Raw genomic sequence first — 16,305 nt, 5'->3', positions numbered from 1 at the left:
AAACTTGTCTCTTGATCAAGAGTTCATACGTTGGAAAGTACCTTGGTAATTTAATCACCAATTTTTCATGTACAATAGAGAAAAAAGGAAATATTAATTTTGATTCCATAATACAAACATATGGTAAGCTAGGTTCAATACATTGAACCAGAGATCCACGTGCCTGTCCTGATCAGAGGTGGAGATAGTCAGCATGCTTTAAATTTCTTGGTGTTATCATTTCAGAGAATCTGTCCTGGGTGGGCACTGACACTAGACACTATTATAAATAAAGCATGCAGTGCCTTTAATAATGTATTGTATAATGACATACTTTGTCAGGCTGGTGTCCAAGGCTTTTTTAGTGAAGGAAGGGAATTGAGGGAAGTAATTAAGGAGATATCATGCCAAGTGCCACATGTAGAATGCCAAGTGCTTGGAGAATAGGTTTTCAGAAGATATCAGTGTGATGTAAGATCATAAGACCATCAGGTATAGAAGCAGAATTAGGCCATTTGGCCCATCGTCTACTGCAGCATTTCATTCAGCTGATCCATTTTTTCTTTCCGCTCCAGTCTCCTGCCTTCCCCCTCGTATCCCTTCATGTTTTTACCAATTAAGAATCTATCAACCTCTACCTTAAATATATGCAATGCCCTGGTTAATGTTTTTACTGCTATTGTGTAGGTATTTTAGTTTAGCTATTCTGTGAGAGAAGTCTATCCTGGTTTGAGCTAAAGATAAGGGGTTGTGATTTTCATGCTTAGGAATGTAGTGTCATCCAATCGGGGTGGTGGAATTGGAAAAGGTTTCTAGAGAATGCTGGGCAGAGACCAATACTTCCCTGGAAGAGCCCATTTGTTCAAGATGGATTTCGAGCGACATTTAGAAGGTGGTGTGAGCTTTCACACAGACCGAGGTTGCATGAGTTAAAGACAGCTTCAAGGTGAGCTCCAACTTATGTGCACATTTGGGCTGGGTTAACAGTAATGGGCCCTTATTTTTTTCTCTTTTCTCCTACTAACTGTTCAATAAAGCTGACATTTGTAAGTATACTTTCTTTACAATTGTATGCGGTATACGATCTGCTATATCTTGCCGACAGCTAATTGCAGGAGGCAGTATTTATACAGTAGTCGCACAGATCAGGGTTTGGGTGGGGGAGACATCCCATCTCCCTGGTCTTGGTGGAATCCATGTCATGCTGACACTAGACTTACGGAGTCTGGGAAAGGTGGTTTTCTCACCACTGAGTTCAGTGGCTGTCAGCGAGGTGCTAATGAGCTGTGTTTCTAGAAACAGCTGATAAAAAGGGATTTCTTATACATATAGACTTGGTGTCCACAGCTGCCTGTGGCAACAGATTCCACAGATTCACCTCTCTCTGGTGAAAGAAATTTCTTCTCATCTCTGTTCTAAAAGGACATTTCACTATTCAGAAGGTGTGTCCTCTGGTCTTAGACTCTCCCACCATTGGAAACATCCTCTCCACATCCACTCTGTTAAGGCTTTTCACCATTCAATATGTTTCAATTAGGTTATTCTTCTGAATTCTAGTGAATACTGGCCCAGAGCCATCAAATGTTCTTCATATGACAAGCCATTCAATCCTGAAATCATTTTTGTGAACCTCCTGTTAACCCTCTCCCGTTTCAGAATGTCCTTTCAAAGATAAAGGGCCCAAAACTGCTCAAAATACTCCAAGTGAAGCCTCACCAGTGTTTAATAAAGTCTCAACATTACATCCTTGCTTTTGCTGTATATTCTAGTCCTCTTTTTTTCTTTTTTTAACATTTTTTTAATTGAATTTTCAAATAGATAGATAGATAGATAGATAGATAGATACTTTATTCATCCCCATGGGGAAATTCAACTTTTTTTCCAATGTCCCATACACTTGTTGTAGCAAAACTAATTACATACAATACTTAACTCAGTAAAAAAATATGATATGCATCTAAATCACTATCTCAAAAAGCATTAATAATAGCTTTTAAAAAGTTCTTAAGTCCTGGCGGTTGAATTGTAAAGCCTAATGGCATTGGGGAGTATTGACCTCTTCATCCTGTCTGAGGAGCATTGCATCGATAGTAACCTGTCGCTGAAACTGCTTCTCTGTCTCTGGATGGTGCTATGTAGAGGATGTTCAGATTTTTCCATAATTGACCGTAGCCTACTCAGCGCCCTTCGCTCAGCTACCGATGTTAAACTCTCCAGTACTTTGCCCACGACAGAGCCCGCCTTCCTTACCAGCTTATTAAGACGTGAGGCGTCCCTCTTCTTAATGCTTCCTCCCCAACACGCCACCACAAAGAAGAGGGCGCTCTCCACAACTGACCTATAGAACATCTTCAGCATCTCACTACAGACATTGAATGACGCCAACCAAATAGGTTACAGAAGGAAAAAAAATTGTAAAAAAAATTATCAACCCTTCCCCCCTCCCCCCTAACATATCCCTATAGAAAGAGAAAAAAAAGAGAAGAAAAAAGAAAGAAAGAAAGAATGCCTGGATATCGAGTCGACTGTACTTCCTAAGAAGGTTGGCGTCATTCAATGTCTGTAGTGAGATGCTGAAGATGTTCTATAGGTCAGTTGTGGAGAGTGCCCTCTTCTTTGTGGTGGCGTGTTGGGGAGGAAGCATTAAGAAGAGGGACGCCTCACGTCTTAATAAGCTGGTAAGGAAGGCGGGCTCTGTCGTGGGCAAAGTACTGGAGAGTTTAACATCGGTAGCTGAGTGAAGGGCGCTGAGTAGGCTACGGTCAATTATGGATAACTCTGAACATCCTCTACATAGCACCATCCAGAGACAGAGAAGCAGTTTCAGCGACAGGTTACTATCGATGCAATGCTCCTCAGACAGGATGAAGAGGTCAATACTCCCCAATGCCATTAGGCTTTACAATTCTACCGCCAGGACTTAAGAACTTTTTTAAAAAGCTATTATTAATGCTTTTTGAGATAGTGATTTAGATGCATATCATATTCTTTACTGAGTTAAGTATTGTATGTAATTAGTTTTGCTACAACAAGTGTATGGGACATTGGAAAAAAAGTTGAATTTCCCCATGGGGATGAATAAAGTATCTATCTATCTATCTATATCAGAAGATCTCCACATGCTCCATGGAGTTCATAATAGCTTTAGTATATATATTTATTTCTTTCCCCAGATAACCAATAATTTTATCTTCGGAGCACCTATATATTTAATCCTATCTTTTGTAAATAAGGGCGCCAAATTTTCAGAAATATTTCATATTTATCTCTTAAATTATAAGTAATTTTTTCAAGTGGAATGCAGCTAAAAATTTCATTCTTCCAACGATCTATACTTAAGTATGAATCCGATTTCCAAGTAACTGCAATAGCCTTTTTGGCTACTGCCAGTGCAATTTTTATGAATTCTTTCTGATATTTATTCAGTTTGGATTTCGGTTTTATCTCGTCAATATCTCCTAGTAAAAATAATATTGGATTATATGGAAGTTGTGTTCCAATAAAATTCTTAAATTTGTCCAAAAAGTTTGAATTTTAAAACAAGACCAAGTAGAATGTAAAAAAGTACCAATTTCTTGGTTACATCGGAAACACTGATCAGATAAATTTGGGTTTAATTTATTTATTTTTTGTGGTGTAATATATAATTGATGTAAAAAATTATATTGCACTAATCTTAACCGGACATTTGTTGTATTTGTCATGCTGTCAAGACATAGTCTTGACCAACTTGTTTCTTCAATTTTAATATTCAAATCAGTTTCCCATTTTTGTCTTGACTTATGAATTCCTTGTTTAATTGCCTGTTTTTGAATCAAACTATACATACAAGAAATAAATTTTTTAAGAGATAAATTGGGTCAAACAATGTTATTGCCGAAACCTAATGAAATAGAAACTTTAATTCAAAAAGGAAAAATTAAAAAAATTATTCTAGTCCTCTTGAAATGAATGCTAACTTTGCATTTGTCTTCCTCTCCACATTAACCTTTTGGGAATCCTGCACAAGGACTTCCAAATCCCTTTGCACCTCAGATTTTTGTATTTTCTTTCCATTTAGAAAATAGTCTACCCTTTCATTTCTTCTACCACAGTGCATGACTGTACACTTCCCAACACTGGATCCCACTGCCACTTCTTTGACCATTCTCCTAATCTGTCTAACCACAGAGAGACAAACATCAACTGCTGCTGGAAGGTCTGTGGGAGGAGCCACAGGAGCAGTCAGCAGAGCGCGTGTCCAGACAGGTATGTGTAGTTCACCACAGTTATCATGAGGGCAAATACATTGTCTGATTTGTCTAAAACAGCAAGAAACTCTGCACAACTAAAATGTTGTGGATTACCACCTTTCAAGGTCTAAGATTACATATTAAGGGAGACACTGAGAACTCAGTGCAGCTGCAACAAAGGTCTGTGGGGAAAAAGCAACAAGTTAAGGCCCTGTGGTGTTGGAATCGAAACAAAAACCCCTCAGGCAGTTTGGCCTTGGAATACATATGAAAGAAAAAGTGATGTATTCCACACCCAGTATATAAAAGGAATGAATTGATTGAAAATAGGGATATACAATGATGCCATATTAAATAGTTACAAATCATATCATTAATTATATTTTTTGGGGGAAAGGAATGGTTTCTTAGCACCATCCAGAAATGATAAGAGGATAATACACTTTTCAGTAAATTTTCTAAGAAAACTCTGTATTCAAATGTTTTTCATCATTTTTTAAAATGTTCAGAAATATTTAAATGAGGGATGGATGTTCAGATGAGGCAGACTCCAAGCTCATTACTCACTGTACAATTCTGAACTCTGTCATGATATGGCCTCTATAAACATGTTGATTTAAATTCAGTGTTTCATATTAAATTTTGCGAGAAGACAAACCCTCCATCTATTCTGTGATGCTGGATGTCTAATGATAGGGTATGAATGTAGAAATATAGAAATTAGAGTGCATTACCTCAATCTAAACTCAATTCATTTTGATTGCCTGAGGCAAATTCTACCAATGATTTTATATACTGCATTTAAGGCTGAAACAATAAAAGGTCAAAATAATTAGTGACTCCTTTAAGTTCCAAGATTGCAGTAGTAAAACTCTATAATAATTAATGCCACAAATAATCAACAGATGCACAAGTTCTCATCAGTATTCTTCATTAATTTTGCTAAAGTGCAGCTCTCTGTATTCATATTTGTTCAAGTCAGAGTGTAACGAGAGGCCATCAGCTGTTAAATTGATGCATTTCTGGTCACTCCTTTAGATTGCAACCAATTATTTTCATCAAACTAATCAATGAATTGAAACCTATTGCTCATTTATAAAGACGTATTATCTGTCAAATATAATTCTATACACGTTTCTAAAATCTCATCTATATAAAACTACAAGGCATCTTTCTGGCAATAAAATAACAACTGTTATGATATTTTTCTGTACTTAAAATAACACTGTGGATGGCACAGAACAATCTGACATATCATATGTTCTTACGACATAAAGAAGGCCATTTGATCCACTGAGTTTGTGAAATGCAATAGGGTACTCCTATTACCACATTAATTTTCAAAATAACTTATTCTCCCACACTGCAATATTTGAATTTAAGATTCCTACTGTCAGCAGTGAGCATACACTGATTTGAAATAGATCTGAATGTACACATTCTTCCCTGATAAATCATGTTTGGGCTTGGAGGAAATGTGCTTTGAAGAATTATTGTGCTTCTGGTCTAAGGAAAATACTTTGAGAGTAACATACAACAAAACACTCACAATTTTAAATCAGATGTGTCTCAGTTGTGAACACTCTTCACTCAAGTCAGCAGATGCTTGGTTTAAGTTGCAATGCAGAAACTCGAGCAAAAACTCAGACCATTGCAATATCATTAGAGAATACAGCAAAGGATCCAGCAGAACTACAGAAAAGGAGGTTAGAATGTGAAATGCACAATGTGCCCCTGTATAGTGCCAAAAGCCAAAAAATGTTATTGGTATGGCAAATTCTCCTATGATGCAAATGACTGTTGTTTTAAAGAAAGTGTTTGCAGGAAGTGTTTCAGACAAGGTCACATAGGGAGGGTGTGCAAGGCCAACAAAAGCACAACCAAAGAGAAAAACTACACCGGGTGAAAAGTTTCAAACAGAAAACTATGCAAATGTACAAAGTAACCGAATGAGAAACACCATCAGACAACACAGCATCTGACAAAGGTGTGCTGTCATACCTAGAACTGTATAGTATTACTGAAGCAAATCACAAAATCACATGGATCACAATAGACGTGTCTGGTGTAAAACTGAAAATGGAGCTGGATACAGGGTCAGTTTTGACTATAATTTCAGAGGCTGACGATAACAGGCTGTTTTCCAAGCTACTATTAGAGAAGACCTCAGTGATGCTAAAGACCCACACAGTTGAAAAATATCCCCAAATGACAAAATGAAGGTGTATGTGACTTATGGAGGCCAAAACCAGCAGTTTCAGCTTTATGTATCGAAAAGTGGAGGACCAGCACTTGTTGGACATGAATGGTTGAGAAAAATCCAACTAGACTCAATCAAAGCTCTCAATATGGCATCAGCAGGCAACTGCTGCCCAAACAGTAGCGCTAACCAGCGACTGTCACAGCTGCTTAATGCTAATGAGAAGGTGTTTGAGAAGGGAATAGATAAAAGGATTAAAAACTTGGCCAAAAACTCTTCGGGGATGCCAAAAAGTTCAAAATACACCCCCAGAGGCAGCGTTACACCTGTGGGAGTGACCCTCATCACCATGGCAAAGAGTACATATTGACTTTGCTGGGTCTGTGTAGGTCTTTAGCGTTGATGAGGTCTTCTCTAATTGTGGTTCAGAAAATGCAGAATATGGTCACTAGGAGTGAGAAGGATGGTTGGGAGTTTGTTACTGTGCAGGAGCTACAGGACAGAAAATGCACACATAAAGGCAATGGATAAAGGTCATTCTAAGCTCATCAAACCATGGAGTTAAGTTGGGCTCCTTATTTAGAACGTACATGCCAACCACCAGGCATCTATCTACACTAATCTCATTTCCCAGCATTCAGTTGATAGCCTTCCACATCATTGCATTTCATCTTCATCTAAACACTTCTTAAACATCATGAAGGTATCTCCCTTCACCAGCCTTCAGCTAGTGTATATCAGGTTTCATATACCATCAGGATGTTAAAAATTCTTCTTCCGATTCCCCCTGCCCCTCGCTTTAACCCTATATAACAGACACCTCTTCAGAAGGAGGGAACAAAATGCTTTGCTACTTTTCACCCTGCACATGGCCCTCATTATTTGTGAGCTTCAATTATCATCCATCTCGGCTTCTTCTGCTCCAGGGAAAAGCAAGTAACCCAATCCAGTCTCTCCCTGTGGTCCAAATGCTCCATCCCAACATAAGGTTTACAAAAATAAAAAGTAAACCAACAATTAAGATACTACAGCAGCTAAATTGGCTACTAAATTTCAAGTGGCTGAATATATTTTCTCTGCATCAAAGGTGGTCTACACATTTCAAATCTATTCCAAAATTACAAACTACATTCTACGTAAGCATATTGTGATTTGTTTCTTGTTTTGTTCAGAAATAGCTACAGTATCCCAGTGGAAGTTACTGCCATCCAATATGAGAATAACATGTTCATATATGTGGGCTTCGCACATTTCCAAACCTCCAACTAAAGTTAGTCTGGGAATTAATACATAATTTACTATTTATATCTGATATAACCAATAAAGAAGAAAGGTAATTGTGTTCTATACAAATGAATACTGCAGCTTGCCATCTAACACAGCAAAACCTTGAAACAGAAGAGCACAGAGGTGCAAAAAAAACTGTAATAACAATGAATAATCCATGCTTAAGTGGTTCTGACTGAATTCAGATCAGAGTGGATTTCTGACAGGGAAAAGGAAGCGAGAACAACAGATGCATTTGATTGCATTCTTTAAAAGAAACTCCAGGATGAAATCAACATCAAACCAACACCACAGGAAGACACAGAAGGAAAATCAAGTCTTCTAATGTACCCATGTGAGCATCTTCTCCAAGAACAATTTTGGCTCTTCTGTGATTATATAAGCAACAGGTGGTTGATTTCTTGTCTTAAATTCAGTGCTAATGATAGCTGGCTAACTATCATTCCTCCTCAGTGCATTATAACTCAGATTCATTGCAAAATCTCTGCTCCTGTAGCGATGTGCTACACACAGCGCTGAAATAACGACACGCAGTTGGTAAGTCGTTTCGAGACTAGTTTATTCAAACTTCACGGCACTGGCATTTAATCCCTAGCGCCCGCCCTCTCCAGGTGGAAATGATGTCAGAGGTGCATTACCAAAGTCTCCCCCCGTGCGCTGGCTATTTGTGAGCCGGTTCGCTTGCGCAGAAAGTGGGTCGCCACATAACCCTCCCCCCCAGAACCAATGTCCACAGTCTGGATCAGCCTCTGTTTGGGAGATCTGCCTCTGCGCCGCGGTGCCTGAACCTCGACCAGCTGCGCCAAGTCCACATGGGCTGGTTTGAGTCGGTCCTCCGTGAAAACCTCCTCTTTCCCCCAATGTCCAGAACGTACGAGGACCCGTTGTTGTTGATCACCTTGAACGGACCCTCGTACGGCTGCTGTAGCGGTGCCCGGTGTCTGCCCCTTCATACAAACACAAACTTACAGTTCTGCAGGTCTTTGGGTACATGGGTCGGGGTCAGTTCATGCTGTGAAGTTGGTATGGGGGCCAGGTTGCCGAGCCTTTCGCGTAGCCTGTCCAGGACTGCTGCGGGTTCTTTCTCTTGCCCCCTTGGGGCTGATATGAACTCTCCCAGGACGGCCAGGGGCGCGCTGTACACCAACTCGGCCGACGAGGTGTGCAGATCCTCTTTGGGCACTGTATGAATTCCAAGCAGGACCCAGGGAAGCTTGTCCACCCAGTTAGGTCCTCTCAGGCAGGCCATGAGAGCCGACTTCAAGTGACGGTAGAAGCGTTCCACCAGTCCGTTCGACTGTGGGTGGTAGGCAGTAGTGTGGTGTAGCTGCGTTCCCAACAGGCTGGCCACAGCTGACCACAGGCTGGAGGTGAACTGGACGCCTCTGTCGGAGGTAATGTGGGCCGGTACCCCGAAGCGTGCTACCCAGGTTGCGATCAGTGCTCGGGCGCAGGAATCAGCAGATGTGTCGGTGAGCGGGACTGCCTCTGGCCACCTCGTGAACCGGTCTACCATAGTTAGGAGGTACCGCGCACCTCGGGACACTGGTAGGGGGCCCACGATATCCACATGAATGTGGTCGAACCTCCAGTGGGTGGGTTTCAACTGCTGCGGCGGGGCTTTAGTGTGCCGCTGCACCTTGGCTGTTTGGCACTGCGCGCACGTTCTGGCCCATTCTGACCTGCTTGCGAAGTCTGTGCCATGCAAACTTGCTACAGACCAGCCGGACGGTTGTCCTAATAGATGGGTGCGCCAAACCGTATATGTAGTCGAAAACTCGCTGCCTCCAGGCTGCCGGGACGATGGGGCGAGGTTGGCCAGTAGCCACGTCGCACAGGAGGGTCCTATCACCTGGGCCTACGAGAAAGTCCTGCAGCTGCAAACCCGAGACTGTGGTCCTGTAGCTGGGCATCTCATCGTCTGCCTGCTGCGCCTCCGCTAGTGCTGCATAGTCCACCCCCAGGGACAGGGCCTGGACAGCTGGTCTGGAGAGTGTGTCCGCCACGATGTTGTCCTTTCCCGAGACATGCTGGATGTCCGTCGTGTACTCGGAGATGTAGGACAGATGTCGCTGCTGGCGAGCCGACCAGGGATTGGACACCTTCGTGAACGCGAAGGTCAATGGTTTGTGGTTCGTGAAAGCGGTGAATGGCCTGCCTTCTAAGAAGTACCTGAAATGCCGGATTGCCAGATACAGTGCCAACAGCTCCCATTCGAAAGCACTGTACTTGAGTTCGGGTGGTCGTAGGTGCTTGCTGAAGAACGCCAGGGGTTTCCAGCGCCCCTCAATGAGCTGCTCCAGCACTCCACCGACTGCTGTGTTGGATGCGTCCACCGTGAGGGCGGTCGGAACGTCCGTTCTGGAGTGCACCAGCACCGCGGCATCTGCCAAGACTTCCTTGGCTTTAACGAAAGTGGTCACAGCCTCCTCGTCCCACGTAATGTCCTTGCCTTTACCCGACATCAGGGTGTACAAAGGGCGCATGATACGGGCTGCTGAGGGGAGGAAACGGTGGTAGAAGTTCACCATACCAACGAACTCCTGCAGGCCTTTGACCGTGTTGGGCCGGGCAAAGTGGCGGATTGCGTCTACCTTGGCGGGCAGAGGGGTTGCCCCGTCTTTGGTAATCCTGTGGCCCAGGAAGTCGATGGTATCGAGACCGAACTGGCATTTGGCCGGGTTGATCGTGAGGCCGAAATCACTCAGGCGGGAGAAGAGCTGGCGGAGGTGGGACAGATGCTCCTGACGACAACTGCTGGCTATAAGGATGTCGTCCAAATAGATGAACGCAAAGTCCAGGTCGCGTCCCACCACGTCCATTAGCCGCTGGAACATCTATGCGGCATTCTTCAGGCCAAACAGCATTCGGAGGAACTCGAACAGGTTGAACGGGGTGATGAGTGCTGTTTTGGGGATGTCTTCAGGGTGCACCGGGATTTGATGGTATCCCCGGACGAGGTCCACTTTGGAGAAGATTCTTGCCCCATGCAGGTTTGCAGCAAAGTCTTGTATGTGCGGCACGGGGTAACGGTCTGGAGTGGTAGCCTCATTCAGTCTGCGGTAATCGCCGCATGGTCTCCAAACCCCGGCTGCTTTGGGCACCATGTGCAGGGGGGTGGCCCATGGGCTGTTGGACCTCCGTACAATCCCCAATTCCTCCATCCTCTTGAACTCCTCCTTTGCCAGGCGGAGCTTTTCCAGGGGGAGCCTTCGTGCGTGGGCGTGGAGGGGTGGTCCCTAGGTCGGAATATGGTGCTGTACCCCGTGTCTGGGCATGGCTGCCGTGAACTGTGGTGCCAGAATCGATGGAAAGTCCGCCAGGATTCTGGTGAATTTGTTGTCCGACAGCGTGATGGAGTCCAGGTGTGGGGCCAGCAACTTGGCTTCACCCAGGGAGAACGTCTGGAAAGTCTCAGCATGTATCAGTCTTTTCCCTTGCAAGTCGACCAGCAGGCTGTGAGCTCGCAAGAAGTCCGCCCCCAGGAGTGGTTGGGCCACGGCGGCCAGTGTGAAGTCCCACGTGAACCGGCTGGCGCCAAACTGCAGCTGCACTGTGCGGGTGCCGTAGGTCCGTATCGTGCTGCCGTTTGCGGCCCTCAGGGTGGGTCCTGGCTTCCTGTTGCAGGTGTTGTACCCTGTCGGGGGCAAGACGCTGATCTCTGCTCCGGTGTCGACCAAGAAGCAGTGTCGACCAACTGTTTGTCCCAGACGTACAAAAGGCTGTCCTGGTGGCCAGCTGCCATAGTCATTAGCGGCAGCTGGCCCTGGACCTGGCCCATGCAGGGCGGGAGACAACGGCGGGCTTTTGTGCCCCACCGCTGGTGGTAGAAACACCACTGTTCACTGGCCTCCTCACTCCTGCCTCTGTGTTGTGTGCGCCCCCCTGCCTGGCCTGGTCTGGTCTGCTGTTGGGCGCGTAGCCTGGTAATCTGACTGACGGACGCCACGCTCTCCCTCTTGGCTTTCCACAGCACGTCTGCCCGGGCCGCCACCATCCGGGGGTCACTGAAATCTGCGTCGGCCAGCAGCAGATGTATGTCCTCAGGCAGTCGCTGTAGGAACGCTTGCTCGAACATGAGGCAGGGCTTGTGTCCGTCAGCCAGGGACGGCATCTCGTTCATCAATGCTGACGGCAGCCTGTCTCCCAATCCATCCAGGTGAAGCAGGTGGGCACCTCGCTCACGCCGTGAGAGGCCAAAGGTCCCAATGAGCAGCGCTTTGAATGCTTCATATTTGCCTTCTTCCGGGGGCGACTGTATGAAATCCGCAACTTGGGCAGCCGTCTCCTGGTCAAGGGTGCTCACCACGTGGTAGTAACGCGTGGAATCAGAGGATATCTGCCGAATCTGGAACTGGGCTTTTGATGCACCATCAATAACTCTCGGAGACGTGAGGCGAGATATAGGCTTTTATTCGCTGGAAGAGAGCAATCAGCAGCAAGAGATCACCATACGACATCCTGGAGACCGAGGGAGGAGCAGTGCCTCCAATCGTCTTTATACGGGGGTCTGTGGGAGGAGCCACAGGAGCAGTCAGCAGGGAGGGCGTGTCCAGACAGGTATATGTAGTTCACCACAGGCCTCTGCCTGGCTAAACCACACGCGTGGTCGCAGCTTCCAGAAAGTCGGCAGTTTTAGCGAAACTGCGTGAACAGATGAAGAGTCGGTCATCTTTGGTCCAAATCCCGTTTGGACCGTTGGAGTCACCAATGTAGCGATGTGCTACACACAGCGCTGAAATAATGACACGCAGTCGGTAAGTCGTTTGGAGACTACTTTATTCAAACTTCGCGGCGCTGGCATTTAATTCCTAGCGCCCGCCCTCTCCGGGTGGAAATGACATCAGAGGTGCATTACCAAAGTCTCCTCCCACGCGCTGGCTATTTGTGAGCCGGTTCGCCTGCGCAGAAAGTGAGTCGCCACAGTCCAACTGATAACCTTTGAAAAGTTGAACAACTTTTTTTCAATCAGTGTTCCTTTTCTCCTAAAATCTCTATGCTTTTAAAATCAAACTTGGAGTCCTGAAGTCTATCTTTGATATTGATTATTTTCTTTCCTATTTTTTATGAACTGTAATTGCCTTAAAGCATCTCAGAATCATTTTACTTCAGGAGGGCAGTTGGACTCTCGAGCATCTACAAATTTCTTATAAGTGTAACAATTAGTCCTAATCCCTGGTTCCATCCTAGTACTACTGCAATCTTCATCATCGTTACGTCGCACCTGGAATTTCCAGTTGGCGGACGATTTCCCTCCACGCTGCTCTGACATATTGGGAAATCCTGTACGTGGCAGGTTACAGCAGTGGTTTGCCTTTGCCTGCTGCCAGATGAGGGTAAAGAGATCACCGCCTCTTGCAGTGGATGACCAGGACGTCTAAATGCCTTGTTGTGCTCTTAGCGCTCCACCAACACCTGCTGGCCTGCCTTCTTGACCACTGGACCATTAATCGGTCTCCTCCGCTCAATCTGCCATAGCTAGAATTCACACGCTGGGATAGACAGATCCTCTACCTCACTGGGGGTCGAACACCTGTCAGCTACCCTTACCTGGTTTGGCCCGTCTGCTGAGACGGTTTACTGGGGTGTAGCCGCTGCGCGTGTTACACTACTTGGAGCCACAGGTGAGAGCTGAGCGCCAGGTGGGGACCAAAGGTGGATGAGCTGCCCTGAAAAAGGGCATGGCAGGACCCCCCCCCCATCAGAGGTGCTACCCCTCCCTAGATAACCCATACACTGCAATCCTGTTTCCTTCAAATACTTGGCAAATTTCAATTGCATCTACTTCACTGTTGTGTAGGCAGTATAAATAAAATAATTTTTATTCCTGGTTTCTCTGGTTCTTATTCCAGCCACATTAAATCAGTGGCATCGGTGATTGGCCTTTCAGTGATTGAAAATGGATTATTTTAATCAGTACATTGACTGATCAACTACATGAAGTCACCATTCAAATTCATCTGCTTTAAAGAGAACTATTCTGGGAAATCTTTCTGCACCCTCTTTTAACAGCCTTTACATCATTCTTAACACATTGTAACTCAATACTTCAGATGTGACCAAACCTGTGCTTCAAGATATTCAAATAAATTCCTTATTTTTTTTAACCTAGAAATTCAAATTCAGGCAGTTTTTATTTGATAATTAGGCACTTCTTACAGCTTTAATGCCAAATCTGAAGTCACACAAAAATATTGCAAGTTGGACGTCCTGGCTTTAAAGAATTATTTGTGTGGTTTGCTCCCCCCTCAAGAGCCTGAAGCCCAGTGGATGTATTTCACAGATGGCAGCCATTCTGTAGATAGGCAGCTGCCATGGCATTCACTGGTGGGTCTGCAATTTACAGCAGGGATTTATTAAAAATTACAAGGGATGTATTTTTAAAAGAGGAAAACAATGCTCTCAGGTCTCAGTTTTATTCGCACATCTAAATAGTTAACGATGGAAATACTTGGCAGTCCAGGCCGCAACTGTGGAGTGAGAAACAAAGGCATTTACTTCATTTAATGTGAGTTCCCAGAATTTCTGTATATATTTCAGATTTTCAACATCTGTGTTTTTTTTTGCTATTTAATTAATTCACATGCATTTCCTTTTCTGTAATGTGCAGTCGAGCCTCACCTTACAGCCACTTTAGATGCAGAAATTCACCTTTTCAGGATTCACAGTTCACTTATGGAATAAAATTCACTTTTCTGGAATTTATACTTCCCAGCACATGCTTGGAATATGCAATTTTGTCTAATGGAAAACTGTGACATCGACATTTTTCTATGAATGCAACATGGGAGTGACTTGAATTCCATTTGAGTTATTTTTAAAGGTCACACGTTGTAATAATAGGATGGAATTTTTGTCATGGAATAATTAAAACAGCCCCTAGAATTTGAATGTTTTATCACATTTACAAAGTATAATAGGGAAATTATTCTGTGTCTGGAAAATGAAACGAAGTGCTAATTTCCAAAAGGAAGCAATCTCAACATGGAATGGGCAGACTTAGTTCAAATCAGATGCAAAACACTTTTGATCTAAAATATATGAAAAAATGTACAAATGGTTCTTTTTCTAGGCAATGTCTCTTTTTAAAGCCTGTGTAGCTTTTAAGTGATAAAACCATGGACATATATCTGTTGCAAAAATTAGATCTCATGGCCCTGCATTTTCCATATTATCATGCAAGATATTTACCTTTGCTTTCTGGAAATTAAGTATAGTGGATAATATGCATGATTGTATTAATTGCATTTGAAATACAAAAATAACAGAATCAATAACTAAAACCTATTCTAATGAAATGTTTCCTTGCATTAAAGCAAACCAATGTTTGGTTCACACTGTATATGAATAGTCACTGCTATGCAAAAGAAGTTATAGCTAAAATTAAAACTACTGCATGGCGGATTCAAAGTAACAATGATATCAAGTATCAGATTCAGACACTTGCACATCTACACTTTTGTGAGCTTAAACTCCAATATACCATAATTCTACCATACCTTCCTGGGCAGTGACCAAACATATTACTCTAATATGTCACAGAGTAATTATTAGTTTTACAGCCATTTGGGATGACTCAAGAATATATTAATATATTACATAAATTAAAGATATTTTATACCACCTTTAAAATTTGTAACTTCAGAGATAATCTGACAGAATTTTATTTGCTATTTTAAAGTGAATCTCAGCTACGAATGAACTGCTCAGAATGAATTTTATCTATCCCAGTATTCATTTCAGATTAGACCATGCTTATTTGGTTAATCTTAGGAGTAGCAATCTGAGTGTTAGAGCTGGCCACAGTGAGGGACCAGCTCTAACATGAAGAATCTCCCATTTCAGTTGTGCAGCAGTACTTTCTCAGCCCTTCACCGGAGGGAACAATGTCCTTGAGCTTCTGATCCTCTGAACACTGCTGATGATCTGAGTGAGGATCAAATAACGCTTAGTATTTTAAAGTGTTTATATCAAAGAAGGAAGACATTGGGCTCTTGCACCAGTACCAGAGGGAAGTGTTTTTTTTAATCATGGGACATCAGCATTAGAAGAGAAGAAAATTGAGTTAAAAAAGGACATTAACACACAATCAATATAATAAGTTACTGAACTATAACAGGGCTTAGTAAAGTCCATGCTCTTTCTTTGATATCTGATGGATCAATGCTTTATTGCATCCCTCACTATGTTTTCACAAGGCTTACCTTGCACTATCAAATGCATTTGTAATGTCTTGGGATTGTATTGTGTCTGGACTGAACAGGTATATGGGCCATCATCAGTGACTTCAACCTTCTGAATCTGAAGGCTATATTCTTGTTTAATGCCTGATACGATTGACACACGTGGGTCCACAGACCATTTGTCGTTCCCCGCAAAGATGATACTGGACCGGTTCAACCATGCGCCCTTTGAAGCACCGTCTTCAAGATAGCATCTATAAATAACAAAAGAAATCAATGTATTTAATTTTCAATAAATTCAAATAGAGAATTTTGTTTTCCTTTTTAACAGATCTCATGATTATTAACATGAAGTGTCACACTTCAGTTGTGCAACAATACTTCTTCAGCCCTTCATCCCAGAAAATGTCTGGTAAGATATGGA

At 43.3% G+C, this 16,305-nt stretch overlaps 1 protein-coding gene across 1 annotated transcript in view; it reads right to left on the bottom strand.

Moving 5' to 3' along the window:
- negr1 (neuronal growth regulator 1) overlaps nucleotides 1-16,305 on the bottom strand; it is a 434,855-nt gene that overhangs the window by 150,823 nt on the left and 267,727 nt on the right. The window contains exon 2 of the mRNA XM_073063112.1: nucleotides 15,903-16,135. Within this exon, the coding sequence (XP_072919213.1) occupies nucleotides 15,903-16,135 (233 nt within the window). The remainder of the gene's footprint in view (nucleotides 1-15,902; nucleotides 16,136-16,305) is intronic.

Source organism: Hemitrygon akajei, chromosome 12, assembly GCF_048418815.1.
Source record: "Hemitrygon akajei chromosome 12, sHemAka1.3, whole genome shotgun sequence".
NCBI lineage: Eukaryota > Metazoa > Chordata > Chondrichthyes > Myliobatiformes > Dasyatidae > Hemitrygon > Hemitrygon akajei.
This window is presented reverse-complemented; position numbering and strand designations above follow the sequence as displayed.